This window comes from Macaca thibetana, chromosome X (assembly GCF_024542745.1).
Source record: "Macaca thibetana thibetana isolate TM-01 chromosome X, ASM2454274v1, whole genome shotgun sequence".
In the NCBI taxonomy this organism is placed as follows: Eukaryota; Metazoa; Chordata; class Mammalia; order Primates; family Cercopithecidae; genus Macaca; species Macaca thibetana.
Window position 1 is genome coordinate 66849589 of NC_065598.1, and position 27088 is coordinate 66876676.

The following is a 27088-nucleotide window of genomic DNA, read 5'->3' on the forward strand; positions in this document are numbered from 1 at the left end:
GTCTTTCATTCATTTACTCAACAAACATTTATGGATGTTTTACTATACTTGAAGTAGAGAGCATGAACTGAATGTAGATTAAAAGGTCAGCTAAGTAATAGGAGGCAGAGTTGAGAAGTACACACAGAAAAATGGTAGAGGCCAGGCATCGCTCATACCTGTAATCCCAGCAGTTCGGGAGGCCAAGGCAGGCAGATCACCTGAGGTCAGGAGTTCAAGACCAGCCTGGCCAACATGGCGAAACCCCATCTCTACTAAAAATACAAAAATCAGCCAGGCGTGGTGACGCATGCCTGTAATCCCAGCTACTTGGGAGGCTGAGGCAGGAGAATTGCTTGAACCCAGGAGGTGGATATGGCGGTGAGCTGAGATCACACCACTGTACTCCAGCCTGGGAGACAGAGAAAGACTGTCTCAAAAAAAAAAAAAAAAAAAAAAAAAAAAGAAAAATGGTAGAGGGCCTAAAGCTCTGGAAAGGAATTTCCAAATGTGAGGTGAATACAGGTATACTTGTCCTCACGGAAAGCTTCATATATTTATTATAGCACTGTTGCTGTAAGCTTAAAAGGGCAACATAGAAGTATATAGCAAATATTGCAAGTAAATAATATTTGCTATTAGTGATAAATCCTATGTCTAAAACAATGAGGAATTATTCTTTTCTAGGCTTTTCTCCTGATTTTATAATTTGGAAAGTGAATATAACTGGACTTTAAAGGGAGCAAGTTAGCATAAAATCTAGTTTCTCTAAAGTTACCTTTTGGCAATCTGAAAGTACATGGATGCTATGACTGCTCTTTGATCAGACTGCTTGCAGACGTATTACCTGTAGACCTTGATGTTTCACAGAGGACCTTTATTATTACTGCTTCAACCCAGCTGAAGCTGGCTGGGACTATCACTAGATTACTGAAAAGGAGACTGAAGCAGGCACCAAAATGATGACTTGTCCAGAGTTAATGGCTTCCTTACTCAGCCACATTTCCTATAGGTACTAAGGAGATGCTGGGGGGTAAGTCATGTGCTATCATAGAAAAAGTAGTAACCTAGAAGCCAGATAGACATGGGTCTTGAGTTTGCCACGGGTTCATTGAGTAACGTTGAGTAAGTCAGTCTCCCTGGGCCTCAGATTCCTTATCTATGCAATGCAGGGTCTAGAACAGCGGTCCCCAACCTTTTTGGTACCAGGGACCGGTTTCATGGAAGATAGTTTTTCCACAGACTGGTCGTGGGGGTGGTTTGGGGATAAAACTGTTCCATCTCAGATATCGGTCATTAGTTAGAGTCTCATAAGGAGTGCGCAACATGCGCAGTTCACAATAGGATTCTTATTCCTATGAGAATCTAATGCTGCCACTGATCTGACAGGAAGCGGAGCCCAGGCTGTAATACTTGCTCACCTGCAGCTCACCTCCGGCTGTGTGGCTCAGTTCCTAACAGGCCACTGACCAGTACTGGTCCCCAGCCTAGGGGTTGTGGACCCCCTGGTCTAGAATAGATTATGAATAAGGTTCCTTCTAGGACTAATATCCTGAGTCAAAGTAACAGTCAAAGTTGTGTAAATGGGTTTTAATAACAATGCCTTTTTTTTTTTTTTGAGATGGAATCTCGCTGTGTCCCCCAGGCTGGAATGCAGTGGCGCGATCTCAGCTGACTGCAAGCTCCACCTCCCGGGCTCACGCCATTCTCCTGCCTCAGCCTCCCGAATAGCTGGGACTACAGGCACCTGCCACCACGCCCGGCTAATTTTTTGTATTTTTAGTAGAGACAGGGTTTCACCATGTTAACCAGGATGGTTTCGATCTCCTGACCTTGTAATCCACCCGCCTCAGCCTCCCAAAGTGCTGAGATTACAGGCATGAGCCACCACACCTGGCCATAACAATGCTTTTATATGGTGTTATATGTTATCTGAGAAGTTAGGAGGAATACATGCAAAAGCACCTTGTGAAGGATACAATATCATGCAGATATTGTTGTTAAAGCACTATAAGCATTTTACAAATATTCTCATTTGTCACATTTGGCAGAAAAGAGGGAGCAGGTATTCTTGCCTCTACCTTACTGATGAAGGAATGGCCTGGGCACGGTGGCTCATACCTGTAATCCCAATACTTTGGGAAACCAAGGTGGGAGGATCACTTGAGCGCAGAGTTCAAGGCTGCAGTGAACTATGATTGTGCCACTGCACTCCAGCCTCAATGACCGAGTGAGACCCCCATCTCTAAATTTAAAAATTAAAAAAAAAAAGAATGGAGATTAACTTGGATGAAGTGACTTGTCCAAGGTCATGCCAAGCATTAAATATAAGACTAGAGCCTGAGTCTCCAAATTCCTAGTCTGGTATTCTTTGTTTTTTGTTTTTGCCACAGCATCACTTACCAATCCTGGTATTTTTTTTTTTTTTTTGACCAGATCTTATCCTTCTGAAGTATGAGGTACAGTGTAACACTGAGCTTAGTGCTAGAGGAATTATGGACTCTAAAGCAGTAGTTCTCAAGTCTAGCCACACATTGGAACCCCCAAGGGAGCTTTTAAACATGGAGCCTGGGACCCCACCCCCAGATATTCTGATGTAATTAGTCTGAGGTAGGACATGGCCTTTTTGAAAAGCTGCCCAGAGATTTCTTATGTGCAGCTAGAGTTGAGAACAACTGGCTTAAGTTGAGAACAGAGGTCTTTCAGCTCTGCTTTCCACTCTCTACAAAGAATCCCTTGGCCGGGTGTGGTTGCTCATGCCTGTCATCCCAGCACTTTGAGAGGCCAAGGTGGGAGGATTGCTTGATGCCAGGAGTTCAAGACCAACCTTGGCAACACAGCTAGATCCCATCTCTACAAAAGAAAAAGAAAAAAAAAAGAGTCCCCCTATTACTTCTCAACTATGGTGCTGGAACATGCTGGTGGGTTGCCAGCAGTTGTGATATACACACACACACATGCACACACACACACACACCACCCTGTATACATGTAGTAAATACATTTGTAGTTATGCCTGTGATAGGGTCACATTCTGTCTTTGACATTCTAATCTGCTTCCTGGTGTGAGAGAGAATAGGATGAAGTTACAGCTCATGTACGTGGCATTCATGCAACTACATCTGTCATGTATGTCATGACTGTGCTATAATACCACTACCAGGTGTTTATCTAACCTCTTCTTGCTTGAAGACTTCTAATAGGGGGAAGCTCACAGTCTTACAGGACAACCCATTGGACTCCACTAATTGTTAGAAAGTTCCTTCTTGTTTAGCTGAAATGTGCTGTCCTATACATCATCCCAATGGGTCTTGGCTATATAAGAGCCTAATCATTCTTTATGACAGCCCTTCAGATACTGCTCTCATGATATTATCTCTTGGATAAAATAGAGAAACATGGACGAGGTAACAGCCTTTTTGGAGCATTTAGATGAATTTGTAAATGGCCAAAGGACCTTACCCAGGCTGTAGCAATCAGTGGATCACTGTCATCCTGGGGAAGTATCACCAGGACATGTCATAGAACTCCATCTTTCATCCTGTCTTAAAGCAGCAAAGATGTTTTGTTATTATAATGTCTAGCATTGGCAAGGGTGACTAAGAAGGGGACTTCTGGCTGGGCACCATGGCGCACACCTGTAATCCCAATACTTTGGGAGGCTGAGGTGGGCAGATTACTTAAGCCTAGTAATTTGAGACCAGCCTGGGCAACATGGCAAAACCCTGTCTCTGCTAGAAATACAAAAGATTAGCCTGGCGTGGTGACACACACCTGTAGTCCCAGCTACTCAGTGGGGACTGAGGCCACAGGATCACTTGAGCCCTGGAGGTTGAGGCTATAGTGAGCTCTGATCATGCCACTGCACTCCAGCCTGGGTGACAGAGTGAGACCCTGTCTGAAAAAAAAAAAAAAAAAAAAAAGGGCATTTCTGTATTGCTATTAGGAATATAAATTGGTATACTTTTCAGGAAAGCAACTTGAAAATATGTATCAATAGCCTTTAAAATGTTTCTATCCTTTGACCCAGTAATTTATAGGAATTTATACTAAGGAAATAGACATTGGTATGTAAATATATTTATTCGTTCAACAAATTTTTTTCTGGGCACCTATGTGCCAGGCACTGTTTCTAGCTGCTGAGAAGACATGAAACAAGACAGGTGAGATTCTTTGCCCTCATGAAACTGGTATTCTTGTGGGGAGAGACACACAGTAACCAGAAAAATAAGATAATTTTAGATAGTGATGAGTGGAAAAGAAAATAGTGAAGTCATAGAGAATGTGGGATGGGAAAAGAGCACTTTAGAAGAGTGCTTGGGGCCAGGTGTGGTGGCTCACGCCTGTATTCCCAGCATGTTGGGAGGCTGAGGTGGGCGGATCACTTGAAGTCAGGAGTTCAAGACCAGCCTGGCCAACACGGCAAAACCCCATCTCTACTAAAAAAAGAGTGTTTCGGGAGGCTGGGCATGGTGGCAGATGCCTGTAATCCCAACACTTTGGGAGGATTGCTTGAGGTCAGGAGTTACAAAGACCAGGCTGGGTAACAGCGAGACCCTACCTCATTAAAAAAAAATTTTGTTTAAAGAAGAGTGCTTGTGGAGCTCTCTCTGAGAAGGAAATATCTAAGCTGAGGCCTAAACAGTGAAGAGCAAGTCAGGAAAAGCATCAGAAGAACATTTCAGGAAAGGGGAACAGAAAATGCAAGACCTCGGGGCAAGAATGAGCTTAGTATCTTGAGGAACAACTAAAAAGGCCAGTGTGGCTAGAATGTATTGAGCATAAGCTACAGTCAGGGGATGGGTAGTCAAGGGCCGGATGATGGAGGGCCTTGTCAGTCGTAGTACAGTTTAGATTATATTTCTATACAAGGATATTTACTAAAACATGATTGATAATAGTGAACAATTTCTTTCAAAACAATCTTAATATTTAACATTAGGGGACTGGTTAAATAAATTGACATTATCCCCATGAGGAAATATTATACACAACTATTAAAAGTCAAGTGTTTTTTTTTTTGTTTTTTTTTTTGTTTTTTTTTTTGAGACGGAGTCTCGCTCTGTCACCCAGGCTGGAGTGCAGTGGCCGGATCTCAGCTCACTGCAAGCTCCGCCTCCTGGGTTCACGCCATTCTCCTGCCTCAGCCTCCCGAGTAGCTGGGACTACAGGCGCCCGCCACCTCACCCGGCTAGTTTTTTGTTTTTTGTTTTTTTTTAGTAGAGACGGGGTTTCACTGTGTTAGCCAGGATGGTCTCGATCTCCTGACCTCGTGATCCACCCGTCTCGGCCTCCCAAAGTGCTGGGATTACAGGCTTGAGCCACCGCGCCCGGCCGATTCCATGTCATTTTAGATGGCAGAATTGGGTTCTATGACCAGAAGTTATATAGAAACTATTATTACCTCAGGATAAATAGAGCTTCAGATAATTAGACCAGGGATGTTAAGAGGAGCTTCGTACATCAAACCAGTCGTTAGATGGTTGCTGAGGTCTCTTGTCACTCTGTTCCTTCATCCTGTGAGCTTGGCCACCTCTATCTTTTCAAAGCCAAACTATCCCACTTTCTTCTATGATTTTTCTTATAGCATTGTTTCCTGTAATTCTGATCACTCACCTCTTTTTTGTTTAACATCCTCTTTATAAAACATACACACTGAATTCCTGAATGTGCATACAAGAAAACATGCTTATCAATTAAACTGGTTTAATAAACGGAAAGCCCTTATAACAGTGCCTGGCACACATTAATGTTAGCCATCACTACTGCAGCTTTGTTTATAAGAGTGGAAAATGGCACTATCAGGAGAATGGGTAAATTGTGGCAAGTTCATAGAGTGAAAATGAACGGAATTGAGCTATATGTATCAACATGTAAGATGTCATTTATACAAAGTTTAAAAATGTGTAAGACAATTTCTTGTTTATTTTTGTTTTTTTACAAAAACTCATATGTGTGGCCAGGTGCTGTTGCTCACACCTGTAATCTCAGCACTTCGGGAGGCTGAGGCAAGAGGATTGCTTGAGGCCAGGAGTTCAAGACCAGCCTGGGCAACATGGCAAGACCCTGTCTCTACAAAATCAAAAACAAAAAATTAGCCAGGCGTGGTGGCATGTGCTTGTGGTCCCAAATACTCTGGAGGCTGAGGAAGGAGGATCACTAAGTCCAAAAGGTTGGGGCTGCAGTGAGCTATGATTGCACCACTGCACTCCAGCCTGGGTGACAGAGCAAGACCCTGTCTCCAAAACAAAACAAAACAAAACAAAACAAACAAAAAAAACTAATGTGATAGGAATGTTAAATACCTAATTCAGTAGACTGTTTATCCCTGGAAAGGGAGGACGCAAATGGGATCAGGAAGGAGTACATAGGAGACCTCGGTTATATCTGCATTTTACTGTTAAGGGGGGTTAGTGGGGGCATGAGTGAGGTTTTTTATTGCTATTGTCTATGCTTTTGTACGCATGAACAAAATTATGGTGCCCTGAAATAGGATGCATTATTTCTTTCTTTCTTTTTCTTTTTTTTTTTTTTTTTTTTTTTTTTTTTGAGACGGTGTTTCACTCCGTCGCCCAGGCTGGAGTGCAATGGCGCAATCTCGGCTCATTACAACCTCTGCCTCCCAGGTTCAAGCGATTCTTCTGCCTCCAGCCTCCTGAGTAGCTGGGATTAAAGGCATGCGCTACAACGCCCTGTTAATTTTGTATTTTTAGTAGAGATGGGGTTTCACCTTGTTGGTCAGGCTGTTCTTGAACTCCTGACCTCAGATGATCCACCCGCCTCGGCCTCCCAAAGTGCTGGGATTACAGGCATGAGCCACCGTGCCCAGCCAGGATGCATTATTTCAAATGGGATCCTACTGAGCCGGGGTACAGTGAAATAATTACTCCCCATCTTTTCTGAACTCCAGATTTCTACCTGACTGCATTTGCTTTGGGACAGCCATTTCAAGCTGTTGACTTACAGAGCTTGCTTACACCTCAAATCCCTAGGCCCTTTTCTACACAGTCTTTTTTTTTTTTTTTTTGAGATGAGGTCTCACTCTGTCACCCAGGCTGGAGTGCAGTGGCGTGATCTCAGCTCACTGCAGCCTCCACCTCCCAGGCTCTAGTGATCCTCCCACCTCAGCCTCCCGAGGTTGCCACCATGTCCGGCTAATTTTTTGTATTTTTGGTGGAGACAGGGTTTCACCATGTTGCCCAGGCTAGTCTCAAACTCCTGAGCTCAAGCGATCCACCCGCCTTGATCTCCCAAAGTGCTGGGATTACTGGCATGAGCCACTGCACGGTCTACTTTTAAGCTAGATCACTCTCCATATTGTATTTCTATGACTGAGTTGAGGGGAACCTAAATACCAAACTTACAAACTTACTTTCTTTCTACTTTCACACCTTAAGTCCAGCTTGTCAAAATATTTTTGAATTGTGATTCTTTTATCTTACATATTACTCATCCTTCCAGCTTTCTGTCATTGTTAGAGCTGATAAATATGCCTACCTTATAGACTAGTTATGAGATTCAAATGAGATTTTGTATTTATGTACATGAAAGTACTCTGAAAACTGTAAAGTGCTATCAAATGTAAATGATTTTATTTCATATCATCAGTGATTTATCAAAATGTGGTAAGGACAAAGCCCAGACTAACACTGGACAAAATGCAGAAATGTGAGCTGGATGAAAGTACAGTTTGGTAATTCTAAAAATACTGAGCAACTACACTCAGTTTTTAAATGTACTTAACTATACTACCATCCAGCTCACAGTTCTTCACTTTGCCCATAAAGTTGTCACAAGAGTCTTTGTCAGTTGCCTTGCATTATGCTATCCCTCTGATCCGTCCTTCAAGTATTCTGTCCAAAAGAAAATGGATTTTTCAGCCAGGCGCGGTGGCTCACACCTGTAATCCCAGCAATTTGGGAGGTCGAGGCGGGCTGATCACCTGAGGTCAGGAGTTTGAGACCAGCCTGGGCAACGTGGTGAAACCCCATCTCTACTAAAAATACAAAAATTAGCCAGGTGGCCAGGCATGGTGGCTCACGCCTGTAATCCCAGCACTTTGACAGACCGAGGCAGGTGGATCACCTGAGGTCGGGAGTTCGAGACCAGCCTGGCCAGCATGGTGAAACCCTGTTTCTACTAAAAATACAAAAATTAGCCAGGCGTGGTGGCAGGCACCTGTAATCCCAGCTACTCGGGAAGCTGAGGCAGGAGAATTGCTTAAACTCAGGAGGCGGAGGCTGCAGTGAGCCAAGATCGTACCATTGCACTCCAGCCTGGGCAACAGAGCAAGGCTCCGTCTCAAAAAAATAAAATTTAAAAATTAGCCAGGCATGGTGGCGTGCACCTGTAATCCCAGCTACTCAGGAGGCTGAGGCAGGAGAATTACTTGAACCTGGGAGGTGGAGGTTGCAGTGAGCAGAGATCGTGCCACTGCACTCCAGCCTGGGTGACATAATAAGACTCCATCTCAAAAAAAAAAAAAAAGAGAAAAGAAAAGAAAATGGATTTGTCTTGCAAGACTTGTTCTCTTTAAACCTGTGACAGTTCTTGGTGATTATTGTTTCACCAAAGAAGAGAGGACTAAGGAGATTGAAGGTTGGTAGATAATAGTACTTTCCATTTTTTTCTAGAAAAGCTTGCAAATGAAGGGAAGTCATTTTAAACTAGTCTTCTAACCCTTTCAGTAATGTGTCTTTCTGCAAACCTGTTTTGCAGTGTTCCTGCAAGGGCTGGTGTGGAAACAAGCAGTGTGGGTGCAGGAAGCAAAAGTCAGACTGTGGTGTGGACTGTTGCTGTGACCCCACAAAGTGTCGGAACCGCCAGCAAGGCAAGGTAGGATCAGTGCTGTTTCCTCTCCCCATCCCTTCAGACCTCCCACTAGTTTCCACCCTCTTTTTCTGTCTTCCGTCCTGAAACCTGGAGTCTCCTGCACAGCTCTTCCTACCCTTCTCCTTCCCTCTGAACCCAGGAAAAGAGACAGTTCACTTCTCAATCCTTTTTCCTTGCTGCTCGCCTGTTCACATACCCCTTTCAGAAACCACAGTGCTTCCCAGGAGATTCCCAGGTATAGAGCTCCCTACCCCCAGGCTTGGCTGTAAAGTTTCAGTACTGTTTTTGAGACGACAAGGACAAGAGAGCAGGCATTCACAGGCATATAGACATGTAAGATCAAACTAGAAACTAGTCCAGAGGTTTAACTGGAACTGTAAGACCCACGTGCTGAGGTAGCAGCTTCCAGGAAGTTAATCCTTCTGACATCTTGAGACATTCGTTACTTAGACTCTCTCCATGGCAACCAGCTAGCTATTCCATGGCTCTAGGAAAAGACCCACAGGAACCAGGCCTTTCTAATAGTCACTGTTGTAAACCAAGTTAATCTAAATGTCCTCTTAATATTGTCCCCAGGAATAGCAAACTCAGGAAAACCAAATGTGCCCTGGGAAGAGCAGCACCAAGCAGGTCAGATCCCTATACCTGCCTTACACCTACCTGTGCAATAGCAAAAATGCATTACTACAGCTCTCTATGTGATATACAATAATTCTAGCAAGCACGGTCTAATGATGATTCATCATGCATTTCTTGAACATCCACATGTGAAAAGTTTCAACCTGCATCTTCTATTAAAAAGACCTCTGGCCGGGTGCAGTGGCTCACGCCTGTAATCCCAGCACTTTGGGAGGCCGAGGCAGGCAGATCACGAGGTCAGGAGATCGAGACCATCCTGGCTAACACGGTGAAACCCCATCTCTACTGAAAATAGAAAAAAATTAGCCGGGCGTGGTGGCAGGCGCCTGTAGTCCCAGCTACTCAGGAGGCTGAGGCAGGAGAATGGCATGAACCTGGGAGGTGGAGCTTGCAGTGAGCTGAGATCGCGCCACTGCACTCCAGCCTGGGCAACAGAGTGAGACTCCATCTCAAAAAAAAAAAAAAAAAAAAAAAACTTGTAATATACATAGGCAAGCCAGAAGTCAGGCTAAGAACTGTAGAAGTAGCAGAGACCTTGAGGATCCTCTATTCCTGTGGTTTTTCAATTTGGGTTCAAGAGTCATGTAGTAGCTCCGTGAAAGGGCCTCCAGGCAGAGGGGCATGGCCCCTCCCTCCCTCCTCCCATCTCTATCTGTCTCTCTCAGAATCAGTTTCGTTAACTGAAAGGAATACTAATACAGGCAACACCCAGTATAGATGCTAAAAGGGATATCGCAAATTGTAGAGAGGGGGAGTTTAGTCAAACAAATGACCAAGGTTTTCTTTGCTTTAAACCTGGCCTTGTGAGATGTCCCATGCCACTACCTAGTCTTTGCCTTCAGAGGCTACCTACAAGCATTGCTCCATTCCTTCAGGGATAGAGTATGTCAAACACTGTGACCTCCCCAAGCAGGGCCTCCCTAAGACTTGCTTCAGCTGACTAATCAGGCACTTAGAACTGTTACCTCTTTGGTTGAATGGGAGCAGACTGATTTGCAGCCAAATTTATAATATGCCTGTCTGCTTGATTTTCAGGATAGCTTGGGCACTGTTGAACGGACCCAGGATTCTGAAGGCTCCTTCAAATTGGAGGATCCTACGGAGGTGACCCCAGGATTAAGCTTCTTTAATCCCGTCTGTGCCACCCCCAATAGCAAGGTAGGTGGGCTAAAAGGCAGGCATTGGAAAACTGGATTAGCATCCTTCTCTGCGTTATCTATGACGGACCAGTAGAAGAGAGGCAGGTGGAGTAAAGGTGTAATCAGCTTGCTGGGAACTAGGGGTCGCACATAGACTAGAGTCTGGTTTTTTTCCATGGAATGATCTTAAAGAATACCTCATACTACTGGGAGTATGTCGAGCATCTATAGCAGCTCGGCTGGGCTGAGCTTCTGCCCCTTTCTAAAGCCTATTCATACCTGTCTCTGTCCCTCCTAGATCCTGAAAGAGATGTGCGACGTGGAGCAGGTGCCGTCAAAGAAGACTCCCCCAGCTCCCTCCCTTTTTGACCTCCCAGAGTTGAAACATGTAGCAACAGAATACCAAGAAAATAAGGCTCCAGGGAAGAAAAAGAAACGAGCTCTGGCCAGCAACACCAGCTTCTTCTCTGGCTGCTCCCCTATCGAAGAAGAGGCCCACTGAAGTTGGAGTCATCATCTCTACCCTCAGTCTGGCTTGGGAGATCTTTCAGGTTGCAGCCAGAAGGGGTTTTTAAATGACTTCTCTGGATTTCAGGTTTCTTGCTGTTGAAAAAAGGAAAAAAGTGTTACTGAAAAGAAGGTAACCTTTGTTGGATGTTGGCCCTCAGCCTCCAGCTCCAGACTACTACTCGCTGTTCTCCAGAAGGGTGCCAAACCACCTACTGAAGAGAGAACCAACTGACTTTCCTAATGACTCATCAGGAACCAGTCCTCAAAATCATCAAGTTATTTCTTATTTGTGAGCAGTTCAGGCTATCTCATGACGGGGATGAGGCCAAGGCTTTCTTATCTTTTGGTTGTCTCTGCTTAACGGAGGAGCCTGGCCTAGGACGGAGGCCTGGTTTAGATCTTTCATTCCACCTCAGGAATGGGGTTGTGATCTGTACTGTCCTGACCCTCTCTGAATTGTGTTTCAATAGTACTCTCGATTGTCTTCCATGTTGTTGAAGTAAATGAATTATTTTTAAATGTTAAGTAAGTAAATAAACCTTAGCCCATCTACTGTTCGGGAAGATCCTTCTGTGCTAGAGGGAGAAATAAAATTTCAACCTGTGTTCCTGAGCCCCTGAGGAAGCTATTAAGGGGATTCATTACAAGTACCTGAGCCTCCCTGACTTATTGTAGCCGCCCTCTTTCCCAGAAGGTAGTGTGGAGTGTGACATGTCTTTATGTTGCTCTGCTACCCTAAGAAATCAGAATCACGTTAGCAAGGCCAGTGGCCTGACCTCCACTGTAGAACCTGCCTGGCTTCCAGATTTGGGAGGAAGAAACCACGTTTACTAACCATCTCCATGTTCTTGCCACAATTTTATTTGTTCTTCACACACACACACAAAAAGGTCAACAGATAGATGTCCTTATTTTGCATTTGAGGAAACTGGGGTACAAAGAAGTTAAGTAACTTACCCAGAGTCACAAAGTTAGTGAGCTAGGGCCCGAATGCAGAGCTACCATCCAAGCTTCACTCTAGCCAACTCTCTAGAGTGCCAGCAGCGGCCACTTCTAATGCCCTGCAGCCTGATTTCTTAGTGCAGGAGGGGCATTGCACCATACTGCTGTCCAGTCCCAGGACAGAACGGCACTGGCTCCTTGCATTCTCCTTTGAAAGATGCTTATGCCTTACAATGTATCAGGTTCTCCATCTCTGCTTAAAGCTAAAAGGGGGCCAGCCCTGGAATACCATACACAGGCTGCTGACTGGCCTTGTCTTCTGAGGTGCTCACAAGCCCTGCGCTTCATATCTATGCATTCTGAATTCCAAAACCCTTCTCCCAAAGAAAGCTCCCAAACCATCCCCAAAAACTCAAAAGCCAAGACTCCTCTAGAATCCACCAGAGCCCAAGCAAAAGAAATTGAGCAACAGTCTGCCTAGAATGAAGCCTGCAATGGACTAGGTGACCTGCTGGTCCTCCCTGGCCTCCTGCCAGCAAGCAGCCCTGCTTCTCTTTGCATTTTAATGCCGAGGGAGCAAAGGAGCCTCTGCCATTGCCAACTAGAGCCTCTGGACACAATGGGAAGGCTGAGTGGGAGGGGGGCCAGCTCTTGGCATAAGAGAGCCAGTCTTCCTTCTCACTGTTTGAAAGCCAGTGTGTGGCGGGGGAGGGGTAAGCAGACTTATCCCCAGAGAAAACATCCTTTCCTACCAACACTGCACTAATAGCCCCCAGACCTCGAGTCACCGCATCAGGCATAATGTAGAGGGAGAGGTCAATCAAGCCAGCCCCTGGCCCCCATCCCACCCAGACCCCTGTGCTTTAGCACTAAGCAAACTCTATAGCATGCTAACCAGCCCTTCCCCGCTGATGCTATAGTAACAGCATCTTTTGTATGTGTTCATCTTCCAAAAGCCTGTGACCCCAATATACACTACACTCCTCAAAGGATTCTTGGAAAGAGACTCATATGCCTTAGGGACAAGGCAGCAGAAATGACACAAGTCCTGAATGAGCATCTCCTGTCAGGTGATGAGGGAAGACGGGAGAACTACTAGTGTCACCCAGGATCCACAAGGCCCATGGGGACCTCTGGTCCAGAAACAGGGCAACTTGCTGTCCAGAGTTCAGGAAGTAGCTTGTAGCTTCTGTTGCCCAGGCTGGAGTGCAGTAGCACAATCTCAACTCACTGAAGCCTCGACCTCCCGGGCTCAAGCAATCTTCCCACATCAGCCTCCCAAGTAGCTGGGATTATAGGTGCACACCCCCATGCCTGGCTAATTTTTGTATTTTTTCACCATGTTGGCCAGGCTGGTCTTGAACTCCTGACCTCAGGTGATCCACCCACCTCGGCCTCCCAAAGTGCTGGGATTACAGGTGTGAGACACCGCTCCAGGCTGCAGCTTCTTATACATGCACCTTGCTGAATTAGAAGTAGGAGCTCAAGAGGGGAGGGGGCCTAATGAATCAAGGCTGTATTCCCAGGGAGCTTGAGACTTGATGTTAGACTTACACACACATACATACACACACACACACACACACACACACACACACACACACACACACGCCTTTCCAGTGGGCTGGCTGGGCCTCTTCTCCTCACTGCCAAGCTGCAAAGTTGTGTGGTCACCTCCCCCCCAGCTTCCCGCCAGCCTGTGCCCTCAGCCCTCGCCTCCCTGAGCCAGGACAAAGCCCCGGCAGTGACTGGGAGGGGAACAGGAGGAGGGACAGAGGGATGGGAAAGGCTGCACAAAGGAATTCCTCACCCCAAGCCCCCTGACCGCCAGCAAGTAAAGAAGCAGATTTGCTCTCCCTCCCCCTTCCTGCCTTCCATCTTCCCACCCGGGCTGTGCCCAGGCCACAGAGCAGCTGCAGGCCTAGGGAGAGGACCCACACAGCCTCCTGTAGGTGGCAACAGTGCCACCTGTTTGACTCATAGGGCTGAACCGACGACTGAAAAAGGGAGGAGGCACACCACTCGGAGAGGAGCTGGGAAGCAGTGCAGAGAGCAGAGTGGAGCGGAGCTGCCACTGAGCAAAGGTGTGAGGGCTCGGGAAGGCTGGGGGGCTACAGATGGGAGCTGTGGAGCAGAGACCAGCTCCATCCCGCTGGGCTTGGACCGGGGGATTGAATGGCACCCCTGTCAGCTCCCCTACTTGGGGTTTTCAGGCTGCTCAGACCCTGATCCCATCCTACAGACAGCTCCTGAAGGGAGGGGACTCTGGAAGGCAGTGTCTGGGGCACAGGGGTAGGACCCCAGGGGAGGCAAGAGCTTAGGGCAGGCTATCAAACCAGCTCCAAGATGGGCAGAGGCAAGGGCTTCCCTTTGGGTTGGCTTTTTACTGGGAAGGGTCTCAGAGAGGGGAGAGATTTCCTTCCCCCAGCTCCAGCTCCTCACCCCTACCCTAACCCTCCTTTCCCAAGGCAGCATAAAGAGGGCAGTTCAGAAGCAGCCACACCTTCCTCCTTACCGGACCCAGCCACTGTGCACCCCTCTAAGACTCCATAGCCTCTGGGGAGCTCGGAGGACAAGGGGTCCTGTCCCTCAGCCCACATGCACACATGCTCACACACTTTGGGTGTATCCAGGGGCTCCTTTACATACTCAAAGTCACCTGAAATCGTATTGTACCGACAGCCAGTTGTGCAAACACAAGTACAAATGCTGACACAAATCGCACACCCTCTCGTGTAGAATCAGTCACATACCCAGCCAAGTCTGGGGATCAGCTCAGTCAGCCAAACCCAGAAGCATAAGGTACAGGGGTCCCCTGCCCCAAGACAACCACACCCCGCATTCACACCTTTGCCCTGCGTTTGTTGTACTTTGACCAAAGCTAACTTAGAGGGTGGGGCTCCTGAAGGCGGGTCTGGGCTTCTGGTTGGGGTGGGGGGATGACTGGGCAGGAAAGGGCAGGACTTGAGGGGGAGGCTTTGTATTTTGAAAATCCAAAGATTCCTTTAGAAGACTGGGAGTGACCCAGGCAACACGTTCACCTCAAGTCTTCCTCTTCTTGGCAGTGCCCTCTGTCCCCTGCGAGGTGGACACAGAGAATCTTTCAGAGATTTGTGATCTGAATAATCTCTATAACCATAGCAACTGGCCAACTAGCTGGGCCTTCATTAGCCCCAGGTCAGAACTGGAACCTTTGCTTCAGGTTACTTCTGCTTCCTGGGCTGGAAAGCAATTCAGCATGGGGCTGCCTCCAGCTTGGCCAAACCTGCTTTAACTTGCTGAACTGAGTTTGCCCCACCCTGGGCAGTTTCTCTTGAGTTCTTTACCCCCAGGGCAAGCACTCCATCCCCAGAGGTGTGTGCTGTTAAATGGGGAGGAGCTGGAGACAGTGGATATGCATCCTGCCCGAAAAGAGGCTGGACCTCTTGGGTGTCCCACTGACTCTCCAGGTACCAAGATTAAAGGGAAACGAAGGCTCTGGAGATTGTCTCCCATTGCCAGGCTTGCAGCTGGGGCTGCTCGCCTCATCCAGTCTGGCACTCTGGGCCTGCCCCGTGACCTCCGTTGCTGAGCAGCGGCCCAGGCCTCTGCTCCTCCCCCGAGCTCCTCAGATACACTGGGAGGGGGACTGGGATCTGCCCTCTGCCAGGGTCCCTGATGGTTGAGTGTCCCTTCCCCCAGGCCTTCACCATGGCCGAGTCCCCCGGCTGCTGCTCCGTCTGGGCCCGCTGCCTCCACTGCCTGTATAGCTGCCACTGGAGGAAATGCCCCAGAGAGAGGATGCAAACCAGCAAGGTGGAGTAGGGATAGAGGGGGGAGGCTGGAAGTCAGAAGGCAGAGGCCCACTGGAGGGGATAAGAAGGCCAATTGTGCTCATAGACAGCTTGGGGGAAGGGGCTCTCTCTCCCAGGAAGAAAATCTCCCTAAAATATGGAAAGAGCTGCCCCCTGAGCAGAGCAGCCCAACACGGGGCAGGCAGCTCCCTTCAGCTGCCACCTGCTGGGGACTCCGAGCTTCAAGTAGGTATTGGTTATGAGTTTCTCTCCTGCCCCTTTGCAGTGCGACTGTATCTGGTTTGGCCTGCTCTTCCTCACCTTCCTACTCTCCCTGGGCTGGCTGTACATCGGGCTCGTCCTTCTCAATGACCTGCACAACTTCAATGAGTGTGTCATGGATTCCCCCCGCCGCTTCCCCAGCATACATGTCAACCTGCTCCCCACCCTGGGACCCCTAGGCGCCCCACTGCCAGTCATCCCCCAGCCCTGCCCAGCTCCTCAAACCCAGCTCTGCTGCTACCCAATCTCCTTAGAAAATCCCTCCACAAAATCTCAATCCTTGGAGCCCCTGGCCCCGTGAGGGGCTTTCTCCTCACTCCCTTCTAGTCCTCCTGGATCCACCCACCCCACCTCCCCTCAGGCCACTATTGACACCCCTTCCCCCACTTGGACACTTCCCTCTCCCCTCCCACAGATTCCTCTTCCGCCGCTGGGGACACTGGATGGACTGGTCCCTGGCATTCCTCCTGGTCATCTCTCTACTGGTCACATATGCATCCTTGCTATTGGTGGGTCTGGAGGCCGCTGGCCTAACCCCACCTCTGCCTTCCTTCCTGCTTAGTTCTAGCTCCCTATTCTCATCCTGGCCACTGAGGGAGGGGCTAATTCTTGGGCAGGACGGAGGTACCAGCCTGGGAAGCCCACCTCAGTAACCTTGCTCCCCTCTTGGTGCCCCATCAGTCCCACCACTCTCTGCCCCCAGGTCCTGGCCCTGCTCCTGCGGCTTTGTAGACAGCCCCTGCATCTGCACAGCCTCCACAAGGTACAGTAGGGATGGGAATGCATGGGAGAGGGGGCCACTGGGCCCAGCACTTGGCTGGCTATTTGCTGAGGACCTCACTTTTATACCCCCGGGGGGTCAAGCCCAGGACCTGAAGCCCAGTAAGTATTTGTTGAGTGAAAGGAGGAAAGTAGATGTGTCAGGGGAAGGGAAGGGTCGGGTCCCCTCTCCAGAGAGTGAAGGAGCAGCTCACCGACCATAAGCCCAAATTGACCAAGAGGCCTCATTCATCCCTGGGCCCCCAGGTGCTGCTGCTCCTCATTATGCTACTTGTGGCCGCTGGCCTTGTGGGACTGGATTTCCAATGGCAGCAGGAGTGGCATAGCTTGCGTGTGTCACTGCAGGTGAGTGGCCAATCTCCAGTGTCTAGGCAGGAGCCTTGGCTTGCAGCCAACTCTAGAACATATCTTGCTCCTATTCCCCCAAGACTACAGGTAGCTCTCAACTCCAGCAGTCAGGCCCTAAGAGGAAAGCGGGGAGGGGCACTGGAGAAGAGCCCGCCTCACCAGCTCTTGTCCACAGGCCACAGCCCCATTCCTTCATATTGGAGCAGCCGCTGGAATCACCCTCCTGGCCTGGCCTGTGGCTGATACCTTCTACCGTATCCACCGAAGAGGTGCCAATGCCACTGCCCCACTCACCCTTGCTGGCCACTCCTGCTCTGCCACCTGCACTCTGCCTTCCGTCCCCAGAGCTCTCCCCTTGCCCATTCTTGAAAGCCTGTCCCCCACTCCCCACAGGTCCCAAGATTCTGCTACTGCTCCTATTTTTTGGAGTTGTCCTGGTCATCTACTTGGCCCCACTATGCATCTCCTCACCCTGCATCATGGAACCCAGTGACTTACCACCCAAGCCTGGGCTGGTGGGACACCGAGGGGCCCCCATGGTGAGTGTTGGACAGAATGCTGGGAGGGTCAGGAAGGTCTGCTCGTCCACGCTACAGCGGCCAGGCCTGTGGGTTCCCAGTCTCCCACCCTCCCCTGCTACCTCATCGCCTATTCCCTTTCACAGCTGGCTCCCGAGAACACCCTGATGTCCTTGCGGAAGACAGCTGAATGCGGAGCTACTGTGTTTGAGACTGATGTGATGGTCAGGTGAGGGAAGCTGGGGCTTAGGGGACCTGGGGGGGCTGAAGGATATGATGACCAGCCCCAGAGCTTGGCCCTCTGACACCCCTTGTGCCCTCAGCTCCGACGGGGTCCCCTTCCTCATGCATGATGAGCACCTGAGCAGGACCACGAATGTAGCCTCTGTATTCCCAACCCGAATCACAGCCCACAGCAGTGACTTCTCCTGGGCTGAACTGAAGAGACTCAATGCTGGGTCCTGGTTCCTAGAGGTGAGGACAGCCTCTGCAAAGAGGCAGCCACCTACAGGGACACTCAGAGAGGGCAGAGTTCATTCTGTTGGTAAGCATTTGCTCAGCCCTGTGCTAGGCAATAAGAACATAGTCTGTGCTCTCACTCAAGTCACTTCCACCTAGTAGAGAGCCTAGGCAGCAGACGATTCAGGAAACCCAGAGCAAGAAAAACATTTTCCTGCCTGGGAGAGAATCAGGAGTGGATTCATACAGGAGAAGATGAGAGTCTTCTCCTAAGATGCACAAAGCAGGGAACGGGAACTCCATCAGAGGGAAGAGGACATGTAAAACCCAGAAGTCTGAAAAAGGGTGTTTCCAGGAATAAAGTGTGGCTGAATGTAACTGAGAGAGACAATTCATGGGAGTGGTAGGGAGCAGAGGCTTGGCCTTGAAGATCTCCGAATGCCTGGCCCAGAAGTGTCAACTTCAATCCTGTAAGTGGTACAAAATATTTAAAAGGATATTGAATTTTTTCAGTTCCTCTTTCCCTGATTGTAAAAGTAATACATGTTCATTGTAAAAAGTAAAACATCAGAGAAATAAGAAATAACATAGAAATCAAAGTCTCCCATAGTCCAATCCCTCTGAAATATTCACTGTTAACAGTTGGATACACACACACAGTTCCCGACTTCTGAGGTTCCACTTAATGATTTTTTTACTTTATGATGATTTGAGATTGATATACATTCAGTAGAAACTATACTTAGAGTACCCACATGACAATTGTTTTTCATTTTCAGTACAATATTCAATAAATCACATGAGATATTCAATACTTCATTACAAAATAGGTTTTGTATTAGATGATTTTTGCCTAACTGTAGGCTAATGTAAGTTCTGAGCACACTTAGGGTAGGCTAGGCTAAGCTAGGATATTTAGTAGGTTAGGTATATTAAATGCATTTTTGATTTTCAATCTTTTCAACTTAAAAAATGGGTTTATCAAGATACAACCCCATCATAAGTCAAGGTGCATCTGCATACACAAACACACAGTCTCTCTCTATTTTGCACAAATAGAATCATTACACAGACTCTTTTGCAATTTGCTTCTTTTCCATTTAATTCTTTACATCATATCAGATCAGAGTGATTAAGAGCAAAGGATGTCTGGGTTTAAACCCTGGCTCCACCACTTACTGGCTGTGTGACCCGAGGCAGCATTTCTTAAGTCTCTCTGTGCCTCAATTTTCTCATTTGTACAATGGGAATAATAACAGTACCTACCTTGTAGGGTTATCGGGAGGATTAAATCAGTTAATACACATAAAGTACTCAGAACACTGCCTGGCACATAGTAAGTACTTAATAAGTGTTAGATAGCTAGCTTTATCCATGTCAGCAATTAGGAAGTGAGGTCATTCATTGAGAATAAGGAGAGGAGAGGAGAGTAGCAGAGGCTGGGAATAACACTAGGGGGAATGGAAGAGGGAGCAAATCAAGAGCAAGTAAAAGGATTGCTAAGCAGTGCTGAGAGCGAAAAATAAGGACTGCAGTGCCAAGAGCCCACATTTTGTACTCTGCCCGTGGCAGTGCTCAGTCCCCAGTTCTAGTGGTAGAGGAGGCAGACAATTGTACAATTGAATCAGTCTGGGAGTTGTAGGGCAAGTGGGACAGAAAGGGAGCTGAGAGTGCTATGGAAAAGTAGTTCAAGCTGTGGATGAACCATGGGTAGGGGATGTAGGTGCAGCTAGAAAGGGGCTGATGAACTGGGAAGAAACCAAAGCGTCAAGATTGCAGAGGTCTCCTCGAGACCAACGGGAAGATGTAGTGGGAGAGAGGAAGTTAGGAAACTGGAAGGGCAGGAGGTTGAGGTCACAGAGTAAGTTGTTAGATGGTCTGGAAGAAGGCCACGGTTTGGAAAAAGGCCCTGGCTCAGAGGTGGAAAGAAGCTGGACACCAAGTGGAAGATATGAGTGAAGATAGTGAGGATGGGGGCAAGGCCGGGAGGCCTCTTCTGGTCTTGAAATAATTGTTCTTTCTTATAGAGGCGACCCTTCTGGGGTGCCAAACCGCTGGCAGGCCCTGATCAGAAAGAGGCTGAGAATCAGACAGTACCAGCATTAGAAGAGCTATTGGAGGAAGCCGCAGCCCTCAACCTTTCCATCATGTTCGACTTGCGCCGACCCCCACAAAACCACACATACTATGACACTTTTGTGATCCAGACATTGGAGACTGTGCTGAATGCAAGGGTGCCCCAAACCATGGTGATGTTTCCAGGACCCCCTCTCCCCACCCTGCCTTCCCTAGGCCATGATGATGATGATGATTTTGAGGCTGCCCCTAGCCCCAGGGCCCTGCCCCAGCTCACATACCCCATTCTGTGGTCAAACCTCTCTGCCCCGTCCCTGCCCTTGGAATCCCTAGGTCTTCCCCAGCTTCACACCCATCCTTCCTGAACCACAGGTCTTTTGGCTACCGGATGAAGATCGTGCTAATGTCCAACGACGGGCACCTGGAATGCGCCAGATATATGGACATCAGGGAGGCAACAGAACTGAGAGGCCCCAGTTTCTCAACCTCCCCTATCAAGATCTGCCACTATTGGATATCAAGTGAGCGCTAGAGGAAAGGAACCAAGGGGATCACATGAGGCTTAATGGCAGGGAAGAACCAATTCAGGGAGAGCAAAGCCTCTTCATTCATTCACTCATACAACAAGTATTTACGGAACACTTGCCATGTATCAGGTAGTATTGCAGGCTTTGGGGACACAACACGAATCAGACAGACAAGGTTCCTGCTTTTGGGGAATACATGTACTACTGAAAGAAACAGAGAATAAGTCACTTAACAAAATACATGCATATTGGAAAGTGAAAAAGTGTTATGAAGACAAAACAGAGAGATGTAGAAGAGTGGTTAGGTTTGGGAGTGATGGGCTGGAGCAGGGAGGTGGGTGCAGCCACATTAGGAAGGCTGGTTAAAGAGGTGATATCTAAGCTGAGACCTGAATGGTCGCAAGCAGCTAACTACGAGCTGCAGAACAGGAACGGCAGCCTAATGAGCAAGGGGAAGGGGAAGCTAGAGAAGCAGGCAGGGGTCAAATTGGGTAGGACCTTGTAGGCCATGGGAAGGATTTTATTCCACAACAAAGAGATCAGGGTAAGACAGCATGAATCGGGGAGAGTCCCAGATGTGAGCTGAACCCCAGAAGCTGACCCAGCTGAACCATGACGGACTTCAAAGCATCTGGTTGCTAAAGCCTCTTATAAGGTCCTTGTGTTCAGATAGAAAAATGTGAACTGAATGATAGCCCAGTTATCATACATATTTCTTCTTTTAATTTGAATTTTAATTAAAAAAATTTTTTTAGAGATAGGGTCTCGCTCTGTCACCGAGGCTGTAGTGCAGTGGCCTGATCATAGCTCACTGCAGCTTTGAACGCCTGGGCTCAAGTGATTGTCCCACCTCAGCCTCCTGAGTAGCTAGGACTATAGGCGCGCACCACTATGCAAGGCTAATTTTTTTTTTTTTTTTTTTTTTTTTTTTTGTAGAGACAGGTTCCTACTACCTGCCCAGGCTGGTTTCAAACTCCTGGCCTCAAGCAATCTTCCTGCCTTGGCCTCCCAAAGTGCTGGGATTACAGGCCTGAGCCATTGCCGCCCTCAGCCTCCTGGTTATAAGCATGAGCCACTTCACCTAGCTATATAAGTATTTCTTTCCCCAAGTTATCCCCAAAGAGGAAGACATGACATAGGGTTTGGCTCTCACCTTAGTCTTGTCCTGGTCAACACCAGCTGCTAATCAACTGCTGATCACGTTTCCAAATGATGTGAATTGGTGATGAATACACTGATGATGGAATCGATGCCCTGAAAGGTCTAGGTGCTGTAAAAAGATAGGCCAAATCTAGCAAGATGATATGCACCAGGGATAGATGTAAAGACCTCTATTTGGGGCCCAAAAGAATTTCAGTTGCATGAAGACCAGAGAGGAGACACTGGCATCAACAGGAACGTGTGTGAAAAAGATCAGGGCTTTCATTGAACAGTATACGTAGTGAGTCATCAGTGGGATGTAACATTGCCAAAGGCTAACCTGACTCTGGGCTACCTGAATACAGGCATAGTGCCCAGAGGACAGGAGGAGATAGTTTTGCTCTATTCAAAGCTGACCCAAGTTGGCCAGGCATGGTGGCTCCCACCTGTAATCCCAGCACTTTGAGAGGTCAAGGTGGGAGGATCACTTGAACCTAGGAGTTCAAGACCAGCCTGGGCAACATAGCAAAACCCCATCTCTACCAAAAAAAAAAAAAAAAACTTAGCTGAGCATGGTGGTGCCAACCTATCGTCCTAGCTACTCTGGAGGCTAAGGCAGAAGGATCACTTGAGCCCAGGAGGTCGAGGCTGCAGTGAGCCAAGACTGTGCCACTGCACTCCAGAGCAAGATCCTGTCTCGAAAAAAAAAGGCTGGTCCAAGCCTATTTGGGATATTATTTTCAGAGACAGGCCCCATATTTTCAAAGGAACATTGATAAATTGGAATATATCATATTAGAGAGGCTTGTACAGGGAAGGAAATAATAAGAGTAATGGCTGAAGGAGCTGGAGCTGTGGGGCCTAGAGAAGGCTCAGGGAGACAGGGCCTCTGCTCAGGACCCAGGGGAGAGACACATTGTGTGGCCCCAGATAGCAAAGCTAGTACCCATGGGCGGAATCCACCAGAAGACAGAGTTCAGCTATGAAAGGAAAATCACTGTTGGTCAGGGGCTGCTATGGAAAGGCAGAGGTGATACCTCCTTGGCAGTGGCACTGTAGATTCAAGCACAGGCAGGGGGCTGCCTCCCAGGTCCCGTGCACCATGATTCTGGATGTTCCCTATTTTCTTTCCCACCTTCACAGGGCATTGCACAAGGATAATGTCTCGGTGAACCTATTTGTAGTGAACAAACCCTGGCTCTTCTCCCTGCTTTGGTGTGCAGGGGTGGATTCGGTCACCACCAACGACTGCCAGCTGCTGCAGCAGATGCGTTACCCTATCTGGCTTATTGTAAGGGCTCTGGGACTGTCACCTCTCCTCTTCTTCTCCCATCCCTGGTTTTCCTTAATTCTGTCCCTCTCTTCCTTACTTATTTCCCCTGATATACTACCCTTGGGACCTTTTCCTATTTTCACAGACCCCTCAAACCTACCTAATCGTATGGGTCATTACCAATTCTGTCTCCACCATGCTGCTTTTGTGGACCTTCCTCCTCCAAAGGTGAGTGCTTTGTGCCCCAGCTTTCTGGGTCCTTACTTTCTCCAGGGCCCTGGTGGTGAGGCTGCTTCAGACTCATATATGCTGCCCAGGGCTGAGGGTCTGTTTAGTTCCTTTGAGATTCTTAGGCCCTTCCTTATACTATCAAATTGGCTTGAACATGGGAAAAGCACTTAGGGGAGCAGGTGTGGGGGCTGGAAGGGCCTGCTTGAAGCTAGCTGAACTCACAATGGGAAGCTTTTCTCCCCACAGGAGATTTGTTAAGAAGAGAGGGAAAACTGGTAAGAACTTTCTCCCCTCACCTCATATTTCTCCTCCTGTAGCTTTCCCCTTGCTTAACTCCCTAGATGACCTACCCTCCCGCTCCTCCCCAGGCTTGGAAACAGCAGTGCTGCTGACAAGGATCAACAATTTCATGATGGAGTGAATGCCCTGCCCTGCCTCCCCACCCAAGGCAGTCTACATTGCGCAAACAGCAAGGGTTGGAGAGCAGCTGAAATGGAATGCTTCAGGGGTGGTGGGTTGCAGTGAGAGGAGCTTTGCCAACAGGAGATTTTGAACCATGAGGGCCCCTTGCCTAGGTGATGGGCATTCCCTAAGCTGCTATGGAATCTGCTCCCCTTGGGGTTTTGACCTGAGATGTTTGGGAACACAGTGAGTCATGAGAAGTTTCTCCCCAAATGAAACTAGAACAGAGGAAGTAAAAGGGAGATTGCTCGGATAATGTCTCAGACTTGTGTGCACGTGTTCTTGCATAGAAGGCACAGGGTGTGTCGGGGTGGGATAGCTTGGAAGAGGGACTGAAGGAGATAACGAAATGGTCTTTCCCGCAGAACGGTAAGATGATAGAGACACCATCGCCACTCCACGATATACTGTCTTCCCCGACCCTTGCAACTTAGCTGTTTTCGTGCCTAGAGGCCAGAAGCTGAAGAGCCCATCTAGCCATGTAATTCTGTGCTTACAGGTGGCTTTTTGCTGTGCGCAGCCTTTTCTTCAAGGCGGGTTGGTTCCTGTATCTTGTCTTAATCTGTTACTCAAAGAATGTAATCTCCATTTGGTCACAGCCTAATCTTTTTGGCTCAGGGGCTGGGGAGAGGAAGCACCTTCTATCTGTGGTTGGATGGGACACGACCTTGAGGGGCCATCATGGGGAGATGGGAGGAGGTGGACTGGAGGTGGGAGGAGAATCACCTGCGGCAATGAAGGACTCGCGGGAGGCCCGCGGGAGAGCAGCCACCTCGGGGGCGTCCGGAGGCCAGGCGCGCGGTGCAGGGTTGCGCTGTAGCTCCACCTTGTGGCCGCCCCAAGAGGAGGGCCGCATCCGTTGTCGCCGTGACGTATTTGCTGAATGCCACCTGTTTTCCGTGCCGCTTGGGGACTCGTGTCCTTGACTCAGGACTCCGAGGGCAAGGTCCGATTTCCACAAGTTTTCGCTCCTCTGGGCTGCGAGCAGGGTCCAATTTCCGGCCCAGCCTTCCCTTCGAGGAGCAAGTTCCCCAATGCGTTTGCGGCTCGGGAGTCCCTGGGCTCCGCAGCTAAGGTGGCCAGTGCGGAGCTGACCGAGGATGAAGAGTCTAGTAGAAGCAGGGAGGGCCTAAGGCAAAAACGGGGACAAGAGGGGCTCTGTGGTGACCCCACAGTCTTCCGCCACACCCACATTCGACCTAGTTCGTATCTCCACACGGAGGGAAGTAGAACTAAGGAGTTGGCCAGGTAGGGAGGTCCGGTTCTCGGTTCCTCCTCTCTCGCCAGACCCTGGGGCAGCACTGGCATCATCGGGACAAGACTCGCCCCCCCACCCTCGGTTGCTGGGCAGCCGCGGGAACTACAGTTCCCAGTGAGTCCCCGGCCATTTCCGGTCTCCGGCTGGACGCAAGCGAGTTTGAATCCGTGTTCCCGCCCCCTTCTCCCGGGCCCACCCCTTCCCTTTCTGGCCGCCCCGCCCTCTCTGCGTATCACTGCACACTCCGGCTCCGGCGGCCGGCCGCGCCCACGTACCTGGCCTGCAGCTGGCACGGTGGGCGGGGGTGCCAGCATGCGACGCGTGGGGAGGCTGGAGGCGCACGGAGAACGAACGCCGCAATCAGTGCTCCGGTCCTGGTCTTCCTGGGGGTCCACGCCGCTGTGTACCGGGCAGGTCTCTCCCACACTCCGCCTTTTCGAGCAGCGTTCCCTTACTTTTCCCGGTTCCCCATCCATACCCCCTCTGTCAGACTGGCTACCAGCCTTAGCTCTAGGGCCCCCAGTCGGCCTGGTACTGCCCGGCTGTCACCTCTCAGCACGTACCTCCTCCCCCATCCCTACTTTAATGTCCCTTCCCAATCGCCCAGTCTCTTCCTCCCCTCACCTCCCAACCTCACCTTGAAGACCTCCAGTAACTCCATCCCTGCAGCCCCAACCTCTCAGCTCTCACACTCTCAGCTGTGGTCCTCTAACCTCAGCGTCTGGCCCCCCAACCGGAACGACAGCACCCAGCCCCAGCCTCTAACCCCTTTCTCCTAGCCCCTAGCCTTGGGTACACAACCTTGAGCCTGCCACGGGAAATCCTCACTCTCTTCCCAGGAGAACTGGACAGCTATAGCGGCTTAACCTATAGGCCCTGGGCTGGATTCTGACACTGACAAAAACTTAAGGGCGGAGGACCCGGGGGAGCTGCTCATTGGGGTTCGGATGTAGTTGCTCTTCGTTATTTTTAGCTGCTGACTCACCGCTCCTGGCATCCGGGTTTGGGGCTAGCAGGCTGGGCTAGGGGGCTATTAATAGAGCAGGAGCACAGCCCCGACCCAGTTCAGTTTGGAAACACAGAGAGCAAGAAGCGTCCCCTGCCACCATGCCCTGTGGAGATGTGGACTGAGCAGTGGCTGGGCCAGATGCTCTCTGGCTGCCAGTTACCTCACCCTGGTATCTCTACCTTGGAACTCTGGAGGGAAAGCCCACGAGGAGACTCCTGGGCACAGCTCTCCCCTAAGCTTGCCATGGCTTGGGGCTCTGCCACAATCAAGCTTCTGTTGTACTAGCTGAGAAGGAAGAGATGCGTCCCAAGTGGAAAGATTGTTTTGGTCATGGCCTTGGCCTGCCTGGGCCCACTCCTGGGCCAGAATGCTAGGTTACTAGAAGGAAAAGCTATGGATTTCTGGTCCCTCACAGCCTTCATAAGGATGGAGTGCTTCAGCATGGTCCTAACACAGGGGGCACAGAGCTGGGGATCCCCAAACCAGACACAGAGCTCAGAAGCTGCCAGATTCTGTGCTTACCACACCCCCAACCCCGCCATTCTTTTTATTTCTTTCCATTTTGTTGGGCTCTGTCCCTACTCACAGGGATTCACAGACCTCATGATCTCTCCCTTGTCTGGAGAGAAACCGTATTCATGAAAGCCACGGAAAACTTGTCCCCAATGAGGTATGAATGATCCTTTATATATTGTCATTCCAATGGACCTTTTTATTTTAATGGGCTAACGTAAGAGATTCCTAATGTATACACTGGGAATCGTGAGGAAATCTTGATGGACTGATCAAAATTATTCCCACGCAAGCTCAATTTGCTAGAATTCCCATTGACTAAGGGTGCACACCCACAACAATGCTCCTCCCCTCCTTGCAAATCAGAAACTTCCACCTTCAGCGACCCGAGTCTCCAG

General features: G+C 49.0%; 2 protein-coding genes across 2 annotated transcripts in view; both read left to right on the forward strand.

The window, feature by feature from the left end:
* KIF4A (kinesin family member 4A) overlaps nucleotides 1-11651 on the forward strand; it is a 132110-nt gene extending 120459 nt beyond the window's left edge. Inside the window, exons 29-31 of the mRNA XM_050776218.1 lie at nucleotides 8698-8814; nucleotides 10486-10608; nucleotides 10888-11651. Of these exons, the coding sequence (XP_050632175.1) occupies nucleotides 8698-8814; nucleotides 10486-10608; nucleotides 10888-11091 (444 nt within the window). The 3' untranslated portion in view covers nucleotides 11092-11651. The remainder of the gene's footprint in view (nucleotides 1-8697; nucleotides 8815-10485; nucleotides 10609-10887) is intronic.
* Nucleotides 11652-13700: 2049 nt separating this feature from the next.
* GDPD2 (glycerophosphodiester phosphodiesterase domain containing 2) lies at nucleotides 13701-24163 on the forward strand. Its single transcript, XM_050776240.1, has 17 exons — nucleotides 13701-14125; nucleotides 15374-15490; nucleotides 15723-15836; nucleotides 16101-16204; nucleotides 16512-16605; nucleotides 16800-16859; nucleotides 17123-17221; nucleotides 17400-17493; nucleotides 17618-17763; nucleotides 17889-17971; nucleotides 18066-18216; nucleotides 20229-20450; nucleotides 20650-20798; nucleotides 23088-23235; nucleotides 23363-23445; nucleotides 23695-23723; nucleotides 23817-24163. Exons 2-17 carry the CDS (start codon nucleotides 15410-15412, stop codon nucleotides 23867-23869), a joined length of 1710 nt encoding a protein of 569 aa, XP_050632197.1. The 5' UTR covers nucleotides 13701-14125; nucleotides 15374-15409; the 3' UTR covers nucleotides 23870-24163.
* The last annotated feature ends 2925 nt before the right edge of the window (nucleotides 24164-27088 follow it).